At 40.4% G+C, this 20,728-nt stretch overlaps 1 protein-coding gene across 1 annotated transcript in view; it reads right to left on the bottom strand.

Moving 5' to 3' along the window:
• GPAM (glycerol-3-phosphate acyltransferase, mitochondrial) overlaps positions 1-18,466 on the bottom strand; it is a 30,201-nt gene extending 11,735 nt beyond the window's left edge. Inside the window, exons 1-12 of the mRNA XM_054382742.1 lie at positions 18,441-18,466; positions 16,831-16,961; positions 14,121-14,243; positions 11,834-11,907; positions 8,855-8,968; positions 7,452-7,601; positions 6,435-6,531; positions 5,350-5,486; positions 3,956-4,055; positions 3,049-3,261; positions 2,551-2,664; positions 275-360 (exon numbers count right to left, since the gene is read on the bottom strand). Coding sequence (XP_054238717.1) covers positions 275-360; positions 2,551-2,664; positions 3,049-3,261; positions 3,956-4,055; positions 5,350-5,486; positions 6,435-6,531; positions 7,452-7,601; positions 8,855-8,968; positions 11,834-11,907; positions 14,121-14,243; positions 16,831-16,932 — 1,310 coding nt within the window. The 5' untranslated portion in view covers positions 16,933-16,961; positions 18,441-18,466. The remainder of the gene's footprint in view (positions 1-274; positions 361-2,550; positions 2,665-3,048; positions 3,262-3,955; positions 4,056-5,349; positions 5,487-6,434; positions 6,532-7,451; positions 7,602-8,854; positions 8,969-11,833; positions 11,908-14,120; positions 14,244-16,830; positions 16,962-18,440) is intronic.
• Positions 18,467-20,728: the final 2,262 nt, after the last annotated feature.

Raw genomic sequence — 20,728 nt, 5'->3', positions numbered from 1 at the left:
CCAACAAAGGTCATTAAATTTAAGGAAAAATAAAAAAACCAGAAAAAAAACCACAAACAAAACAGAAAAAGGGAAAAAAAAAAAAACAGAACTGCCCAGAAAGAATACAAACTCTCATCACAAATTGCTCAGTTACACCTGTCAAAGTCTTAAAGTTTTCTTTACACAATTAGATTATTCTTGGGGAGTTCAAGCCCTGCTTAGAATGTCACAAAGTAACACAAAAACAAACCCAAACCCATCCTCCATAGCATCAAAAAAAAAAAATCTCTACCTTGATGGAAGTATAGCTGGTAACAAAGCTTGTTCCAAAGAACGTGGAGCAGGTACGGGTTTTTGGCTTTGGCTGTTTACATATTCCTGTTAAGAGAAGATTTGTTATTTTTTTTTGTACTTATATTCAATTGGTGATGTTATCACATGAAAATAGCAATTATTTAGAACTGTAACCATGACTAAAAATAGCTCACACTAACAGAGCAGTAATAAGGTCACAGAAATTCAAAACTTTCAACAGTTTATTTACTTGTGATTTTGTTTTCTGAAAAGGTAGACTTTCCACAGCAAGGAATCTGTACTCCATGAAAAACACTGCAACAAAAACAATACATAACCCCTCAGCACTCTGCTGGGAACAACTCCTTGGAGACCAGCTACTCCATGATTAAATTAATGAGAAGTGCCCTCATTAACATGAAAGACAGCGAAGTCTAATACTTATTCAGAACCAACGTGGTGACTAATTATTGATTGCTGCTGCAAGGATAGGAAACTTCACTGGTAAACAAACACCAAGGTAGAACTTCCAGTTGCAAGACCCCTCACAGTGCCACAAACTAAAGCACCTGGGAAGCAGGCAGGGTACCTCATGCTTGGAATTCTTGAATTCTGTATTTTTCAAAAGCCAGAGATCTCTCTTACAGGTTAGTTTTCAGGACACTGTGTTCTCCAAGTTTCTATAAAGACTCCTGTGGGAAACTAAAGAGCCACTTAACCTGCTGGTCAGGAAAACAGTTCCCTCCAAGGAAAGCTGCTTAAAAGACTTTCACAGCCAGCTCACTCTCTTCTGCTTCTAAGCCTGTGCTCACAGAATTGCAGATGCCCAAAATTAACCCACAAAGCTCATCTCCTTTAGAAAAATCTGCAGGGACATAACTACAGCAATTTAAAGATACAACATCAATTTTAAAATACTTACACATCTGTGAATCTTGGTTAAAGCATATTTAAACAATTTATGTCATTTATTGCCCCCTCTGGAGTACAACAATGAATATAAATACAAATGAGTCCTGACAGAGGTTCCTAGGAAGGTATATTGCGATTAGCATTTCACTAGATTAAGAGAGCAGATAACCTTCTTTCCTTACACTGATCCAAGAGCAATTGTTAACTCCTTACCAAGAATAGCCCAAGCCTTCTCCTTTGCAACTGAGTTAATATTTTTCCCTACTATGCTAATTATAATGCAGTGCAGACAGTCACAATAATTTCATACTGTGGTAATTGAACCCTCCAAAGCTCTCCAACCTCCTGCTTTACTGAGAGAAGTAGGGCAGAAAGAAGAACACCTAATTAATTTGAATAATGTTCTAGGAGGTTGTTGTTACAGTAGTTAATCTTATTAAAGTCACACTTGAAAATAAGATACACTGTAGCAGAGCATGGCTTAGTGAAATGCACTAAGCTAAGCATAGTAGTAGGTTCTGCAAAGAGATCAGAGAAAAATCTAAGTGAAGGCAGGTACTACTGCACCAGTACTACACAACAGTATTTGATGAATTAGTGTAGGCAATAGTTGTAAATGAGTAACAAACTATTGACTTCCAAAGACTATGCAGCATTTTATGACATGTTATCCATGATACTTTTATAGCTACTAATTACTTAGTAACTCTAAAACTCCAGTGAGATAAATGCCCTTCCTCAACCATAGTGTAAGTCTTTTAATTACAAACTGGAGAACAGCATTCAGTTTCCTTCAACTCCAAGTATTTCTATAGCATAATTGTTATTACAGAATCACAGAATTAACCAGGTTTGAAAAGACCCTCAAGATCATCAAGTCCAACCTAGCACCCAACACCATCTAATCAACTAGACCATGGCACTGAGTGCCTCATCCAGTCTTATTTTAAACACTTCCAGGGACAGTGACTCCACCACCTCCCTGGACAGCCCATTCCAGTGGGCAATCTTTCTTTCCGTGGAGAAATTCCTCCTAACATCCAGCCTAAGCCTCCCCTGGCACAGCTTGAGACTGGTACAAGGACCATTCTAAAGATTGCTTGTTGAAACAATCCAAAACAAAGAAGCCCAATGAGAATACTTGAACTATTCCAAATCTAACAACCCTTTGCATCACCTCTGAGACTATTTCAGCTTAATAAATGTGTCCTAAGACAACAGGGATACTTTTGTCCCACCGGGATGGGCTTCAATAGATAATGGTAGTAATAATCCACAAAGAGCAAAATCCATGTCACCACCCACTGCTGAAACATCAAAAGTGTCAAACTTTTGAAAGGATCTTCAAAATATCAAACTTACTTTTAAGGAAAATGGTTGTGCAAAATCTACTCTGACACACCCATAATTCTTCCGCAGCATTCTGAAGACTCCTCTAGCTATACTCCAAAGACTTTCATTCTTCTTAGGCTTACCCTGCAAAACATAGGTGGTTGCTTAGCTTTTTCTTCCGATTTGCAATGAAAAAGTTATGCTTAAACTTAAAATGCCTGCCACAGCAGACAAAACAAGGCCAAGGATTTAGAGGCACCTTTTAGCTTTCAGTAAATGCAGAGAATTACTGTTTTCCATAGATACCCACTTGAACATATGATTTGTTATGTCATGAATTTGCATTTAGAAGCATGTCACCCATACCTGTCAGAGAGGTTTTGTGATTCATAGCTTTGTCCTCTTCCAACACTAACACCAAGTGCAAGGGACAGAGGACAACTAGCACAGCATTTAGCCCTGTAACACATTTTCCTGCACATCATCAGAAAACCCCCTAGGCAAAACAAGTTGTAAAATCATTCTCACCAGCTGCTCACTGTTATAGTGACCTTCAATTATGCGATCATAGGAGATTCCCACAGGTATAATTAGGACGTCAGGAGTAGCATTTGAGAAGAGAGCATCCACCACCACAGATAAAAGACCTGCTTTAGCTCCAGATGTCTTTCCACTTCGAGACCGTGTGCCTTCCAAGAATATTTCTAAAAACTGCTGCTGTTTCAGCAATTCTTCGATGTGCTGAATACAACAAGATTGGGAAAAAAGGGGGAAAAATGAGTAATTATACTGGTAAAGTCACACTTGAAACATATTCCTTTTTAAAAAACTGGGAGATCACGATTTAGCATGAACAATTGTGAAAAAAAACAAATGCACTAATTAATGCTTGACATTCACCCAGACCAGACTGCAACGTAACGTGCATGAATATAGAAGCAGTATTAATGCTGCTGATTTGTTGAAGAACAGCATGTTTAACAACAGTGAATCTAGCCAATTTGCATACAACCCTCCTTCTGCTTCCCCAGTACATCCCATCTTCCAAGATGCAAACACAGCTATTATACTGAATGGCACAAAGGATTACATCAGTCCATTATAAGCAGAAGACTTCTATTCAGTTAACAGAATCAGTGTAGGTATGCCCCAGTAGAAAAGAAATCAAGAGAAACAAGGCTTAAGTTTAACATTGATTTACAGAGTATTACTTCTACCTTCTTTAGTAAGGATTATGCAAAGTTAACAATCTGTTCACCCTCAAAGGGCATTCAATTTTCTTTTCTTCTATACATTCAAGACTTTATACAAAAACGTGTATCTTGTTTTGCAGCATGAAAGCTCAGATGAATTCAAAGCAGCACCCCCAGACCAATAGAACTCACTTTCCTACTTACCACCTGACTGAAATACTACAGAGACAAGAAATACGTACCACGTGGAGCAGAGCTCTGTAGAGGAAGTCCTTACGACCATCAGGACTCTGATCCAACCTCCGACGAATGAAAAATCCTCCCAGCTTGCGGATCAATGTGCTACATAATAAAGAAGAATTCTCCTCAGTGATTTTACTTTGCAGAGAAATACTCCACAGCTCCTAGCACAGCACAGGAACTAAAATCACTTGAATTCTCTAAGACTAAAACCTATTACACTACCTGCACATGATAGAACCATACAAGTATTAGTCTAACTTAAGAAAGAGACTTCTCTACACCATCTTACTCCATTTCACTCTCTTGACAGACTACTTACTCTCTGTAGTAAACCACCCTGACCAGGAAACTATTGTACACTGAGCTGAGCTGGCCCAAGTCTGTGCTGCACACATAGCATAGCCTTTGTGCCCATGTTGTGCTACACATACCCCTGCAGAATCAGCTCAGCCAACTCATTTTAACAGAGAAGCCTGCAGGCAGCTCTCACTCGGCACCAGCAACTATGCCACTTGCATGGCCTTGCCTTTATCTAAGTGTAGCAAGAAGTTCTCATGGGAATACCCTTTCTGCTTGAGAGAAGAAACGATGAATAGAGTTGGTTTTTTGTAAGAAAATCCTGTATTAGCTCAAATGATCAAAATGGGATAACTCTTTCTGCAGGCAGAAAGGGTTATGCACAGCACACCATGCGTGAATTACAGACCTGATGGAGGCTGCACAACTTGGGATTCCCAGCATCTAAAGAGACATTGTCTATGCCAGTATCTCCCTCTTTATACTGCTAGGCCTAATAAATAGCATTTAACCAATGCTTTATAGAGTCTGAATGCCTCTTAGTGGGATCATCAGAGACCAGCACCTACTGGTGCAAAACACCTTCTAAGTCAAGGCGTCTTCCTTCTTTCCTCTCTTTCCTGCAATATGTCCCCAAATCCTGCCTCACTGGCAAAATGCTACCTGAAAGAACCTTAGGTTCTTCACCAGCACAAATATAATTTAAACAGAGACCAAACTGGAATACTTTCCCACAAAGTATTATTCAGGCTGTATGGTTTCTGCCCATTGGCCAGCTCATTAAACTTCACGCCAAAGAGCTGTTCATTTACACACTTTTCACATACTTAGCTTCCCTTAAGTCACCTCTTCACTCTGAGGCTCCTCAAAGAAGAGAGGAATATCCTTCCTTAACCCTACTTAGGCTACGACAGAGTTTCTCAGAAGGATTTTGTTTTGCTCTCTCTGAGCATGTAATAGGAACTAAAGAAGTTGTACAAGATGGTGCAATAATACTCAGATTATCTTGCACTTGTACAAATGATATACTGCACAATAGCTTGCCTGAAGATCCCTCCCCCCAGCCCCTCATTTTTTTGAAATAAGAGGTTATTACCTGAAGATGGGGATGTTGAGATTGTTCCCTGCAGCAATGTAGGGTGCTTTGATGTTATGGCAGAAAAGAATGAATGTAAGGAGCAGGTAATCTATGTGGGATTTGTGAACAGGTAAGAAGATAAGAGGCAAATTCATCTGACAGGGAAAAAAAAGAGAGAATGCAGTTGATAAAAGATCTAGAATATTACTTCTTTTCTAAAATCCACCATTAAGATTGCTAGCATCATATTATCAGAACTGATGGTATTTTCTAGTTACCATCATCCAGTTGGTTTACTTCTGGTTTTCATTCAAACGTGATGACAACATATAAGTCAATTGTATGCCTTAATTTTCATTTTTCAGTTGTATGCCTTATATTACCAATGATTAATACACCCAGCTTCTCCAGACTCACAGTACTGAGACAACAATCAATTAAAGGGACGTGGTTAAATCATCAGTGTCACCAAAGTACTGCTAGTCCTGCTCTTTCGCTCTATTAGGTATCAGCAAGAATACATGACTAGTGAGGTTCCTGAACACTGGAATCAAAAGATAGCAGAAAGTATTAGGAACCTTCTTCTTTCTAAGGCAAACCTTGCAAAAAGAATCAGTTCCTTTGAGTGCAAAGAAAATGGTAGAATTTAGGAGTTTTTTTGATAAATGTGAATAAATATCAAAAGATTGGAAACAGATTGCTAGGAAGTAATAGGAAAAGTTTACTTCTTAAGCAGATATTTCTTCCAAATTAAGGTGAGGGTGAAGAATCCTAAACAGAGCTATGATTTAGTACTGGCTGCAACAGCACAATAAAAGAAATAATGCTGGATGCAGCTTATCCAAGACAATCATTCAGCCTGACAGTTAAACTTTGACCCTGAAACAAAGGTAAAACCAGAGTTCACATAGAGTTTTAGGTTATACAACTCAAAGAGCACTATATTTATTTAAAAGCACTATTTCACAGATAGAAGACAGTTCTGTCTACAATCTGATTATCACACAGATTTAGAACTCTCCTAAAAAGAGAAAGCTTTGAAAATATTAATAGAAACTCCATCAGAAATCTACCTTACTAAATTCTTTCCCACCTTCCCTTACCTCTGTTGCTGCTTTCACCATTTCTATTTGACCTCTATGGATCTGAATATTCCAGAAAAAGCTGTTGAACAGCTTTAGTAATACCCAGCCAGTCAACCTGAAGAACAAACAAACTCAAAAAGCTTAATTCATCTTCTGCTTTCATTTTACATTGCTTCTATATGACTAAAGGCAAAGCCACAAAATCTAATTACTTTATATTAAAATAAAATTACAGCAAAATCCAATTACTTAACATGTTTTTTCCTATCAGCTAAGCCATGGGTAGCAACCACATTTCACCCTCCTGCAGTTATGACACATAGCAACCTCCTGCAGTTATGACACAAAACTGAGCATCAGCCTCAGTGAAGGCTATGCAAAGGGCAGAGACCACTTTCCATATGGGGCAAGCTGATGGAGGCTCTGTGTTCAACTATAATAACTAAATTAGTTAAGTGACAGCATGTATCTGGTCTTGTGGGACAATTTAATATAGTTACAAATAATGCAGGGTGAAGGGAACTAGCAACATGACAGAGACAAATTCATCCTTAGTAGTAAAAGTGGACATCACATCCCTCTGATATTTATATATTTATATATATTAATAGATATTTATAACTACAGGTTATGGTATTCGATGGCATACTAGAAAACAGGTTTGTCATAGTCTAAGATGCTGCAGCCATCTGCTCTTGCTCCTATCAGCCTAAAACAACAAAGGATGCTAATATTGCTCAAAGCATTAGCACTGAATCTATTTTCAGAAGACAAATAGAAAATAATGTATTTAATCTTATTGTATGATTTTATCCCTTGAAAAGGCAGAGGGCTTCTGCTGCATCTGAAAATGAAGAATAACTACCATTTCATTCATTAACACTAGAGAAAGGCTTTTAATGAATAATGTATTATTTTTTATGAATAAATATTCATTACTTATGAATAATGTGTTACAAGCCCTGCTGGTATAACTCGGAGAGAGCTTGGCTCTCCTTCTACCCATTGACATTACTCATGAGCTGTTTTGCTTACCTGATTAAAGCTGGTGACACATTTGCTACCATTTCCTGAAGAATTTTCCTAACTTTTTTCTTCACTTTGTTGACAGCTTTAGGATCTGTTTGAGCAAAACTACCTGGAGCATTTGGTTCAGAAGCTTCATCTACAATGGCCTTCTGGACTCTAACATTGAAAAGTGAAACTTAGGAGACAGTCCCACAACAGAAGAGTGCAAGACATAGACTACAACTACTGGAAACAGTATCTATGTGCTACTACAGGAGTTAACTTGGAAGCATAAAAGTAGATGCACACCAAAGCAGTGTACTCCAAATGCTTTAAATTTAACTCAGTAATGTTCTAAGGTCTGATTAAAGAGGTAGACAATGGATGAATGCACTCAAAGTTGACCATACAAAACAGTGTGTATACAGTTCACAAGTACTGACATCAAGTGACTGCCAGCTTTCATAAATAGTTAATAAGATTAAAAATGCAGAAAGAAATCTCCTGAAATTACAGCTGAAATCCCCTCTTTGTTAATATTTTCTTTTTCCTGCCATGGCAATTTCACTTGCCTCCTTAGACAGAATTATGCAGCTGCCATTTTGCACTTCTAAGATACCTTCCCCTTAGAATTCCCAGTTTTACAAAATATGACTACATTTTAGAAGGGCTGGTTTCCCCATTTAAAATATCTCTAAAAGAGATTAAGTAGTTTAACACCCTGTAACTGTGGCACAACACAGTCTGCTTTACTTTTCAACAGCAATCCTATCATCTTCAGATGGGACTTGAACATTAAACATTCAAGAGAATTAGCAATGTTAATGTAGGCAGCATGTGCCCTCTGAAAAGTCAAAGTAGTCTCAAGGAGTGGACATCCAGCTGAATTTCTCTTTGTCCAGGGAAAACTGATACCTAAATAGCTAATCAGGGGATCAACACATCGTTAAAAACGTGGCATATGAATCAGAAAACAAGCTCCACAAAGTAAAGGGCAGGTAGTGCATTCTGGAGCCTTTTTCCAGTTGCCTCACACTCTTAGTACTCAAGCTACTCTGAAATGCTGCTTTCCTATTATTTCTGAAACACTGACAATTTCTGGTGACTGCAATATGACTTTATGGATAATGATTTGGAAAATTAGATAAACAAATGTTTGAAGAGTTCCCATATAACAATTTGTTTTTCTCTGTACTATCTGCTGTCCACCCACTATGCATCATTCCTTTGGAGATTTATAATTCTTCAACTCCCCTCTTTTCCTATTCAAACAGAAATTGCAAATTACAGTCCTGAAAGGCTGTGCTGAAAGATACTTTAATATTTTAAATAGCCTAATTTTCAAAACCTGCCATTTCCAAATTCTTGTATCACATCATGATGTATCAGTCGTTAAAAAAATAAAAATCCTTTATTTTGCATGATCTTACCTGCTGTTATTCAGCACATTTTCTGTCAGATTCTTGGCAAACATACCCTTATGAACATCCCTTTCTTGCACAAAAAGGACATAACAAAAGCGTCTTGCAAGCCACCCCCTGTACCTACAAAAACATGAAGGGTGTTTGAGTGTGACTTCCAAAATATTTCACTGCCATAAAAAACTAACATTAAAAACACATAAAAATACAATTGAGAAGTAAAGTAAGTAGTAGTTTTATGAAGGGATGCCCAAAACCTTCTACATCTTCCTGTAAATTGCCAATATGCTAATGCTACAGATTAAACAACCAATGCACAGCACAAATTATCTGAGATAACTGAAGTCTGCATTACTTCAATTCAGGATGATGCTGGCCTGAAAACATTCACAATATCACAGGAAAGTAGCTAGAAACCAGCACATACATTTTGTCTGTCTGCTGAACTCCCTAGCTCAGCGAGGGTAAAATAAGGGGCAGATTTCTGAGTCAGTGACTTTCCATGAAGGAACATAAATGGCCAGCTAAGAGGTTTGTCAACATCTTCAAAAAACACCAAGTCCTCTTGGGAAAGCTCTTCACTTTGTACACGCAGGATAAACTCTCTCAGACACTTCTGCAAATACGTTTGCCTTAGCCACCAACACAAAAAACACTTTATTCAAAACCTTTGCTTCTTTTCTAGTGTTTTTAAACACCAAGCCCGACGTGCCTTCTACATACCCTCTCCCTGCAAAGTTTTAACAGGAGTAGAACCACTAAATAGTAATTCTCTCCACACATTTGAGTATTTAAGTAGCTTACGCAGCCAGTCTCTTCCCTTTAAATTAACCCTCCTCTAATCTCTGGATCATACAAGAAGCAGTCACCTGAGAAAATGTTATGTTGAACTGTTTCCTAATATCACAGAAGATGGATGTGACATGGGAAAGGCTAAATCCCAGCCCTCAGCAATGAATATTCATTACTATTTTCCCTCCTTGCCACCCTCCCTCATCAGGCCGGGACTGGACAAGTCACCACTCATGCAAATCACTCCACAAACCAAACAGAGCTGAGGCTTGTGAACAGCAGAGCTGACATGAAGGGGCAAAATTAAGAGCTGGAAGGACAGATTAAATTCTGGCCATTCCTGAAACCAGAGCACACAGTATTATGCAAGAGGACTGCTGGTGCAATGCATCACTAATGCTCTGGAGAGTGTCCCAAACCAAACCGTAGGTGGCAACGCTCACGCTGGTTTCCATGCTGGAGTGACGCCAAGGTCTCACTCCATTTGTCGTCACACAAGTTACTGATCTTGGCTGTTAAACTTCCCTACCATATTTCACTAAATTTATACATGTGTTAAAACCAGCTAGGAAAGATGTGAAGGAACCTTTACACCGCAAAAGGCCAAACCACCTGAGCACTCAGGTCACTCACAATAAAACCGAGACGAGCGCACACGCAAAAGCCATCAGCACAGTCTGACACATAACTGTTACACAAACACTCAGATCATTTCAAAGAGCAGAATTTTGCTATTCATGCTGTCAGGGAAGTAGAGTTGTGACTGGCTTAATTGCTCTTCCATTCTCCCCTTCTCCTCAGAGTTTGAGAGCCTTATTATTCTAAAAAGCAGAGCGAAGGACATGCTTCTTTCTGACAACAATTTTGGTAACCATGAATATATCATCACAGCAGCATACAGCTATTGCAGGGATCTGTCAGGGTATAAAGGCTTCTACACTCATTTTACAGCTTAGATTTTTCTCATTATACTGCATCATATCAGTTTTCTAATCATGTAGCAACGATAGAAGACAAAAACCATACAGAATAGAGCCAGTCAAGAAGACATATTTGCACCTCAGGAAAAGGCTGTCTCAATATGCTGGCAGCTAAAGAGAATCCCTCTTCTTTCTAAGGTCAAGAAACTGTGGCTATGCAACCCCATAGGACTTTAGAACTTCATTAAGATCGTACATTTTCAGACTATAATGATATTCTGAGCTAAAGCTTTTTTATTTCAGAATAACTCATTAACCCACATTTTGTTGCCCTTATATTTCTAATTTAAGTAACTCTGACCATTCAAAACTATTCAAGCATGAGACTTTTGGAACTATTTTTTTTAAAAGTTAAAAATCAAACACTACTCTTATTTTTCTGTTTTCTAAACTACAAGCTCACCTCTTAAGTAACATAATTAATTCAAATTAGAGAATGAACATCCTCTAACATTAGCTTCCTCCTTCTCAAGCACAGCACAATGCTGCCTTTCTTCCACTCAGACACTTTGGCTCATTTCTTTCAGGCTGTTGGCCTCTCTTTGTTTGCTGTGACTGTGGCAAACACTGCAAGACCTGCTTATGCTAATGATTACTGGGAAAACCTTAGCAAGCACTATTAACTTTTCAAAGAACAGAATAAAGATTTTTATATATATTTCCAGTATCTTTATCCTAGAACACAAGATACATTTCCAATAGTGCAAAGACACATCATCATTTTTAGGTCATATTCACCATCATTACCGAGCTGCACTTTGCCACCAAGGCAGAGAAAAGTCAGTCTCATAAGACATATTCAGATTTAATTGTCATTAGTGGTAATAGTCAACATCTAAATTGTGAGCCAGATCTTCTCAGTAAATTAAAATGCAGCCTGAAGTCATTCTTGAGCATGGGAATAAAACAGCTCTTCACAGCTTTATGCTACAGATGCTGTCATTTGCACTAAAGGAGAAAGGATTTAAACATGCTCTGTTTTCTGTGAAACAGGTTGGACCCTTAAACTCCTTGGCTATAACCCCAAAGGACTTTGTCCAGCTCCCAAAGACACTTGGCCAGATTTAACAAGCACATTACTTTCCTGCAGTCAGCACCAATTCCTGCATTTTAGGACAGTAGTATATACTCATTCAGTCCTGGAATTTTCCCCTGTTTTAAGACCAGAACACATAGAATTTTAATTTAAAGGCAAAAGAAAGACTTGCTACCTTACCTTGTATGAGTTTCATTGATATATATGACATTACGTAGACCCAAGGAAGGAATACTAGAATTGAAGAAGTTATCCTGTAAAACCAAGGAAAAAAAGGATTGGTGGACTACTTTGACATATAAGAATAACTGTGTCTTTACATTCACCAGAACATGTAAGACAATGCAATGTTTTTCACCTCTATTATGAACAAGTGCCAAAGCTTGGAAGTGCTGAACTCACTCACAAAGTACACACAAACTGCTCTGACATGAAAACGGAATTCAGAAAGTCCCTATTCCTAACTCCAATACTTTCAAAGTATTCTCTAGGCTTTGCTGCACACAGGAATGGTTGTATTCTTCAAGTCAGACTATTTTATTATATTCTGATGTCACATAAACCAGGATTTGTCATAATACAGAACTCATCTTTGAGACAGAACTTTACTAAGCTACATTCATCATTAGTATAATTACAAGCCTTGTGGTGCTCAGTCAGTGACAATCAGTTTGCCAGCAGATCAAGCATCACATAACAGCAGCCCAAGGGTCAAGGGTATCCATCCAGGGTTAGGTGGCAAATCTCCACATTCCTGCTCTGCCTGAACAACAAACTTAATCCTGCTTTCAACCTTCCTAGTACAGAGTCTACATGCCAGTGCACTAACTCTTCTGGGATGCATTTTGGAGCAGCTCACCTTTAGATAACTATTTCTTGGCAGGAAAACCTAAACTTTATTCTTTCATATTTCAAAACCAAGAGGCTAATTTCATTCTGCCCAAATAACACTTAATTACAAAACTGACACCAGGCCAGTCCTTCACCTCTTGACTTGTACCACCTCCAGCATTCATCACATCCTCTAATAAGCCAACCTCATTCAGGCAAGGCAGAAAACTAAGACAGCCACACTAAATGAATAAATAAAGCAGGTAGTTTTCTGCTTGGTTAGTGAACTTGATCAGCTCCCAAGACAGCAGGGGAAGTACAGGAGGGAGATGTAAGTCTTCCCACTCTCAACTTTGGCAAGCTGGTACTTTGTCCAAAACTTAAGTTTGGCCAACTTGAGGAAATGTCTCACTCATCCACCCTTTCCCCTTAACAGAACTGTCCAAACAGGCAGTTCAAAAAAAGTGAAATATCTAGAGTGTAATGACAGGATTTGCTTTGTTATTGTCTGCTCTACGGATGGCACTTTCTCCTTGTGGGAGAAAGCAATAAAGGTCTTAATCACATCACACCCCTTTCTTGAATGGGATCTCTGGATATTTAATTAGTTTCTTATTAAGTGGACAAAATACAGAACAAGATTTTTATTTTTAAAGCATAATTCCTAATTTGAGCAGAGAGCCTAACTTCTAACAGATTAACGAAAATCTGTAAAGCCCTAAGTTGAGGATTCCTAGACAGGTTTTTACAAGTCAAACCACATGTCTGCTAGAAGTAGTCTTGCACATATCATAGACAGCCTTCACATTATGCTTGGATCTCTGTCCTGCATTTCTATTCTGGCATAGGAACAGAGTGGAACTTAGCTTGGTCAAAGAAATGAGCAGATTTTCACTCTAGTCCAGCCAATCATGGAACTTAGTGCAGGTGCAACTAAGTGCAGTTTGAATCCTGGGGTGTACATACAGTCAAATTACATGATGAACTGGTTGCAAACTCTATTATGCCATTTACCAGCATTTAGCATCTTCAGCTTACGGAAAGTCCCACTGCAGTTCAATAAAGTTCACATTTTAAATCAGCTTGTGCAACCTCTCTAGAACCACCATCTTGACACTGTTCCCAGCAGGCAAATATCCTCACCACTGTAACTGACACTCCTGGTTTCCAGGCTGGCAAGAGAAGTCAGGAATCAGCCATCTGTAGGAAAATAACTTCTCTGCTCAAGCAAATGATTGATCTCTTCAAGTTTGAAGGGAAGCATACTGCTTACTTTCAAAACTGTACTTATTCTATGGATAGAGAATTAGGCATCCTAAAAGTAAGCTTTAGCACTTTAATGTGCATCCAATTCCCTTTCTTCATCTAGCAGAGCAGGTAATTTTTCCACACAACTTCCTAACTGTGTGGAAAATTTCCTAACTCTGAAGAGCTGGAGAGTTGTGGGAGACAAAGCATCAGAACAGCTCCACGGCATCCATTAATTCCATAACTGCAAACAAAGGTGAAAAATTGTGTTCCTTTATGAAATAACAACACTATGACCTTAATTCTGAAAGTAAGAAAACTACTGGAACTCCATTACACTGCAACTATGTGTTATTGTCAAACATAATCCAGTCTGTAATCTCCTTACCCGGCTCTGGGGAGTGCATACGTAGCAACATCGTCCCACAAATGGCCTTTTTCTGCTCAGCAAAGTCTCCTTCCATTTTAAGGTGGCGGATCGGAAGAGAGTGGGCCTAGAGTTACACTCTCCCTGCAGAGCAAAAGATCACTGTCTAAATATCCAGAAATAATACATTTGACTGGCTACGTGAAAACGTTTGAGTAAAAGTTTTCAGACACAAACAAAAAAGTTGTCAGACACACACAAAAAATACTGCCCAACCCCTGCAATTATGTGAAACTAACATCATTTTCCCCAAGATTTTTCTAAAACAAACGATACTGTCTCCGGATGATGTGATTTTAAAAACATAAAACCAAAATCACAGAGTTGCACTTTTATATCTGACGTGCTGCGGCATTTGCTGACATGCAAAATTTTGAAATATATAATAGCTCTAATAAGAAGCAGCCAGGAAACTTGATAGGGCAGAAAAGTGGAAGAAATTCACAGTAATTTACACTCTTAATAATGTCAGGGTGCTTGTAACATGAGGAATGTCTTTTAACCTTTAACTGCAAACTTGCAAGAAGCCTGAATGTAGGCAAAATATTAGCACTTTACTTTGTAGTCTCTTTTTCAGCAGCTTTATGCAAAGTGACATGAAAAAGGGAGCACTGTGCATTCTCCAATGTTATGCTGTCCTTCTGGAAATTATAGAAACAAAAACTCCAAGGTAACTGCATTCACAGAACATGTTCTCTATGTTAGGACACAATGAAAACAGACTTAACAACAACTATTACTAAGACACCAATTTTTCCCATTAAAGTCTACTGAATGAGCACTGCATTGTCATTTTCTGAACTATATATATATAGTCAAATTTTTATTAAAAATGGAAATTACAGAAATAAACCAAATCAAAAAGTTGTTTAAAGCAGCACATTGAAGCAGAGGAGAAGCATGGTAGAACCAACTGCTCAAATCAGCATAAGAGTTGGAAAACACCAATACAGAGAATCACATACTCAGCTAGAGAGCCAGCCCAGCCAGAAACAACCTGAAAGTCAAAAGCCATGCTGAAGATACCTAAAAACTAAAATGTGCATATAGCATATTTGGCAAGCTGTATGAATTGGCAATTATTCCAAGATTAAGTCTTCCACCTGAAATAAACAAGCATCAGGCTGCTAAGCCTGCCCCAGTCACCTATCACTTTCCATAATGCTAACTCCAAAATTAACCACTAACAAAACTGTCTTCCTTCTGCCCTGACTGAACTCATCACCACGTCCTCACAAAACCTCCTTCCTATGTTTTCTGTTTTGCCTGCCTCTATGCTACTCTCTCACAGATCTCTTGGTTACCATGGCTTGACGTCTGAAGTAACTTGGATCTAGCTAGATAGAAAACCCAGCTGCCAGGACATCTGTTCTTTCCCTCAACTCTGACCATGTCTCCAATTCTGACCATGTCTCCAATTCTTCTTCTGTATCAAGTTCAAACTCCTCCTCTCCAGAGCTATGTCTAATTCTTCCTGACCTATGCTTCTAAACCAACCAGTACTAGTTCAGTCCCCGTGTGGCTCTTTGCTCCACCCAGCCCTCTCTGCTTACTGCCCCTTTTATCTCCTCCAAATCCCAGGACTCACTCAACAGAAGACATAGCCTTTTAATAGGCTCATACTTATATCCACCAATTTTTCTCTGCCTCCTATATTGCATGAAAAGCTCCAGCTACAACAGCAACATGGCCAAGTGTGTCAGTGTGAGCTGAAATTCCCCCCCCACCGACAATAACCAGGCTAGCCCAGTCTGGAAGCAAATAAAAACTGTATTTACAAGCAGAGTCTAAAATCTACAATGAAATGCAATGAATATGTACAAATATACAAAATTCACAACATTCACAAATATATACAATCAACAGAAAAAGCACAACCGATCTCCCTTTGCTTCCCCCCAAGGGGACCCTCCCAAAGGGGCCTCTCTCTCTCTCAGGAGCTTCCCCCCAGACCCCCCTGGACAGAGAAGCAGAGTTTAGTTAGAGCAGAAAGTTGTTAACTTAGCTGCTAAGGTCAGTACGTGTTATCTTCAGCCAGAAGAGAAGAAGAAACAGCAGCCAGACAGCCCAGCAACTGCCCCCACTGCCGAACGCAGAATGTGCAGAGCGCCCACTTTGTTTTGGGTAATAGTTCTTAAACATTTCTATCTATCCAATGGAAGTGTTTAGAACAATCAGTATTTTGCTTTCTTACACCCAATAGTGACTTATTTACATTCTTTCACTTTCTCTGTTCTGAACTTTGCAAGGAAAAATTAAAAAGACAGTTTCAAACCATCACACCAAGCATCTTTAGCTTCACACTTCTTTCCTTGTGCATTTCCAACTACTTCCTTCAGAACACCAATGACCTTTCTCTTAGACCTCAGTCTATGGTAGAAGGGGATTCTGCACATTTACTGCTATAAAAAGTGATTAGTAACATCACACCAGAAGACTGCAAGACTATCAATAGGGTTGCATAGGATTTTTCTTGTATAGCAATGTTAGTTTTCAGACCAGCACTGAAGTGCTGGCTCCTTCTTATAGTTCAAGTTATTAAAATGAATCTGTATCATTCATGAGAGAGATGATGCCTTATTTTCATTCCTCATAATAAAAAAACTCTACCTTCTATCTGAAGGAAAAAATAAGACAAATACGACCAGTAACAGTCACAATTTTTACTTACCCATTCTTCACTGGAATGCTTGCATCTACTGATACTACACTCTGCTGAGGTGGACAAATAGGAAACATCTATTGTTCCAAGGGACAAAGCCGTCTCATCCATGACACAGGACTTGAAGTGAAGATCAGAAGCTGTAAAAAATAACACACACACATATATATACACACACACACACAGAAACATATATAAACACACAAAATTTCAGGGATAGATATTTAGCAAAAAAATGAGCAAACCATCATTTTTGTATCCTTCAGTAAAAGTTAGGTTCTGAGGAAGTTTCACTGCATTCAGAAATCAGCATGATTTTAATATGATCAAAACCCTAGCACATTTGATGTCCATAAAAAACAACATGCCAATCAGCTACATGCATGTTTTTCTCTCCCTGCTCTTCCCACTGCAGGTCAGTGTATTCCCTCTATGCCTTTCCACTTTTCTTCACTGCATGGTTTAAATCATTCAGCCACAAGGATACACATTTCAGCCACTTTCAAAAGTTTACTACTTTCTTGCACTTCATGACCTCACTCTTTCATAATTTGCTTCTCAAGGACACCTCTTATCTCCAAACAATTTCATTAATGGCCTGTCCCAATCCCATCTCACAGTATTATTTTATATGTCTGATCTAGCTGTAGTCAAACCAGTTTGCAAACTCCTTGGATAAAGGAGTGTTCCACATAACAAGCACACTCCTAAATATGAACATTCTGCTGACTAAGTGACACTACAGACTTCTGGGATTAAAGAGTAGTAAAGAATTATAAACTTACACTATTATTTTAAAAGATTAGTTTTATAGCCCATGCATATAATAAGCCCAGTTAATAATCCTCAGTTGGCCAAAAAAAAAAAAAAAAAAAAAAGAAGAAAATATAAAAGAAGCCAAAAATATCAAAGCAACTTAGCCTTATATAGGATATCTGCAAATGACTACAAATTAACTGCTTTGTTATGGAGAGTCACTGAGACAGGGATCCCGGCACATTCGTCTGGAGAAACTGTAAAGTGGCAATATCGCCTCTTCCATCTGTCACCACACAGAAACTTGTACCCCAGCCAAGCTATCAGGAACAACAACTCTTCCCACCCTGTATGCTAACATTCGCAAGAGCAAGGCCTAAAACTTTAGTTCAACGTTTTGTCTTTCTTACTGTCCTGCACAATCAGACACAAGCCTCTCTGTCCTGCAATAGCTCCCCACGTACAGAGCTCTCAGTACAAACTGGAGTTGGAGCTGGAATATCCATAGAATCATGTCATAGAACGGCTTAGGTCGCAAGGGACCTTAGAGCTCACCTACTCCAACCTCCATGCACATACTTATCTTCATGCAGCCCAAGGAGATAAGTTATCCTTTCTTCTTCGCTGGCTCTTATGCTTAATTTGCCTTTATTATTATCACTTTATTATTATTACTAGTGCTCAGGCAAATTAAACCACCCAACAAATAGAACGAAAAGGCTCATGAACGGTTGAAGACAAAAGCGTCTTCCTTGTGCTCAAGGTGACCTTGGCTGCACCAGCACATATCAAAGATTAGCTTTTGGAAAAAAAAAATAAAGGTAACGAAAAACCTGCTTGAGCACCAGCAACTCCGTACGTACCTCTGACAAAACCTGCCCTGCCGAGCGTCCGCTCTCCGCCGCGGCGCTTACGCTGTTACCGGCTGCAGCACGCCGGCATCCTCACGGGCTCGGCACAGCTCGGGGATCCCTCACGCTCACAGGATCTGCTATAAATAAAACGGCTGAGCGCCGGTATCGGGTGCAAAGCCCCTCCGGGATGGGCCGTCCCCCTCCGTGCGCCCAGGCAGCCGCGAGGGGCGGGGGCGACCGCAAAGCAGCCGCTGGCACCGGTCCCCGCAGGGCCCGTCTCCCTCGGAACCCTTTCACCCCCCAAACGCGGGGGCTTCCCGCGCCCACTTGCCCTCGGCCCCAGGGAGGCAGCGGCGCCGCTTTCATCCGCACCCTGGGCACCGTGAAACACGTACCCAAGCGCGGAGACACAACGCCGGTCACTCCGCCGCCGCGGCGCGCAGCACACGCGCCCCGGCTCCGCTGCCGGTGGCCAGCCCCCTCCCGCCACGCGGCAGCCGCTGCCCTGCCCCGCCCCGCCGCCAGGGGCAGCACCGACGAGCACCGCCACGGCTCCAGCCTCGGCTCCAGCCTCGGCTTCAGCCCCGGCTGCCGTGCCGGTCCCTGCCTGCCCCGCCGCGGCCGCTGCGCCGCTACCCGTCAGCCCGCCGAGCAGCGCGGCGGCGCCGGGCCTGACGCGACTTCCTGAGCGCCCGTCGCCATGGCGCGGGTCCGCGGCCTCCCGCTCAGCCCCGCGGCCCCCTGCCCCTCGCCGAGATCCGGCGGCTGCATACCAGGCGCCCCACCGCTGCTCTCCCGCGCCTCGGCGACGCTGGTACAGCCCCGCGCACCAGCCGTGGTGCCCGGCGCAGCGCTGCCCTGAGCGGCTCCGGCCGGCCCAGCTCTGAACCGCAGGCCAGCACAGTCTCTGCGCCAGTATCACCGGCTGCAGCCACCGCAGGTGTAGGGGCATCGTTAAACTGCCGTATCCAGCACCAAACTGCTTCCCTCGCCTTCTCCTCCCCTCGAGAGAAGTGACTGACGATTATTTTGCTCTCAAAGCTGCTAAAAACACCGGGAAAGTTATTTAAAATCCTGTTTATGTGAGTTTACACTGACTGAGTAACTACTGAAAGAAGAACTGCGGAAAATTTGGGACGGGTATCGATCTGCCTGCCTGGCCTTGCCGCAGTGACAGTTTGCCTTTTACTGAGTCCAAAAGTAAATGTTGATTGAGATTGCCGCATATAAACAAACGCGGGCTGAGAGTGATTTTTGACTTTGGCAGTCTTGGGCTATTTAAAGACACTCTTACGAAGCTTGAGTTGCAGACCTATGGAAAGGCTAGCACTTAGATTTCTTCTTTGAGTAAATCAGGAATAAAGTGATAAAATACAATATATCATTTTATGCTAATGCAAATAATTCTGCTTACAATTTTCAGTAGTAGCCCGAGGAGGTATTCTCCTTCTAGAGATCTCATTTCCAGATGTCGTTTTGAATTTCTTACAGATGAGAATTGTTAAGCACGGATTACAGGTGCTCTTCACAGGTGAAAGAAGTTATCTAACATGTGATAGGCTAAATCCAAACTGATAAATGCATATGTGAGTTGTCCTGCTTCCCACCACTGAGTGCCATCCTGGGGACTTCCACTGGGGTATCAGAGTTGATATTTTACAAAAACAATGCTGCAGTTTATGGGTCAGAATATATTTTTAATCTGAATTTTCCTCTTTTGTCGACAGATATTTTGCTGCAAGGTGGACTTTGAAATACAAGACATCTACTCTTAAAAAAAAAAAATACACAGTAAAAGTCAATCTAGCAAAATGCACAACTCAAAGTTTGTGTTACTAATATACAATACAGCATTTGTGTATAGCAAAGCACATTTTCTAGGGCATCACATTTTGTATAGAAAAATGAGAGTCTCCAGTTGTACTTCTTATGTTCACACACTAAAATGTTCTGTTGGTTTTCTCTTAATCTATGTTCATTTCAAATTTCATGAGCAGTTCTATGTGTCAGCTCTAGTGAAGCACAGTTGGTTGAAATAGTGCCAAACACTCACTTTCAAGTTTTGGTCTCAAAAATCAGCATAGCTGGAATCTGCCCAGTTCTGCAATACAAGCCCATAACTGTCCAGCTTTAGAACACATCTTTTCACTTTTTATCAACTTTTTTCTTGAATTGATTTGCTGAAGGTCAGCCTGTAAAAAAAAGGACAGATTTCTGCTTTCATCTGGGTCTAGAGCAGCTAAGTGGATTTGTAGCTGCTTTGCTCATCAGAGCCTAGCCCTGAGGCCATCTATATG

The sequence above is a fragment of the Indicator indicator genome, chromosome 7 (genome assembly GCF_027791375.1).
Source record: "Indicator indicator isolate 239-I01 chromosome 7, UM_Iind_1.1, whole genome shotgun sequence".
Classification (NCBI taxonomy): Eukaryota; Metazoa; Chordata; class Aves; order Piciformes; family Indicatoridae; genus Indicator; species Indicator indicator.
The sequence above is the reverse complement of the archived record's forward strand: the minus strand, read 5'-3'. Positions and strand labels throughout refer to the sequence as shown.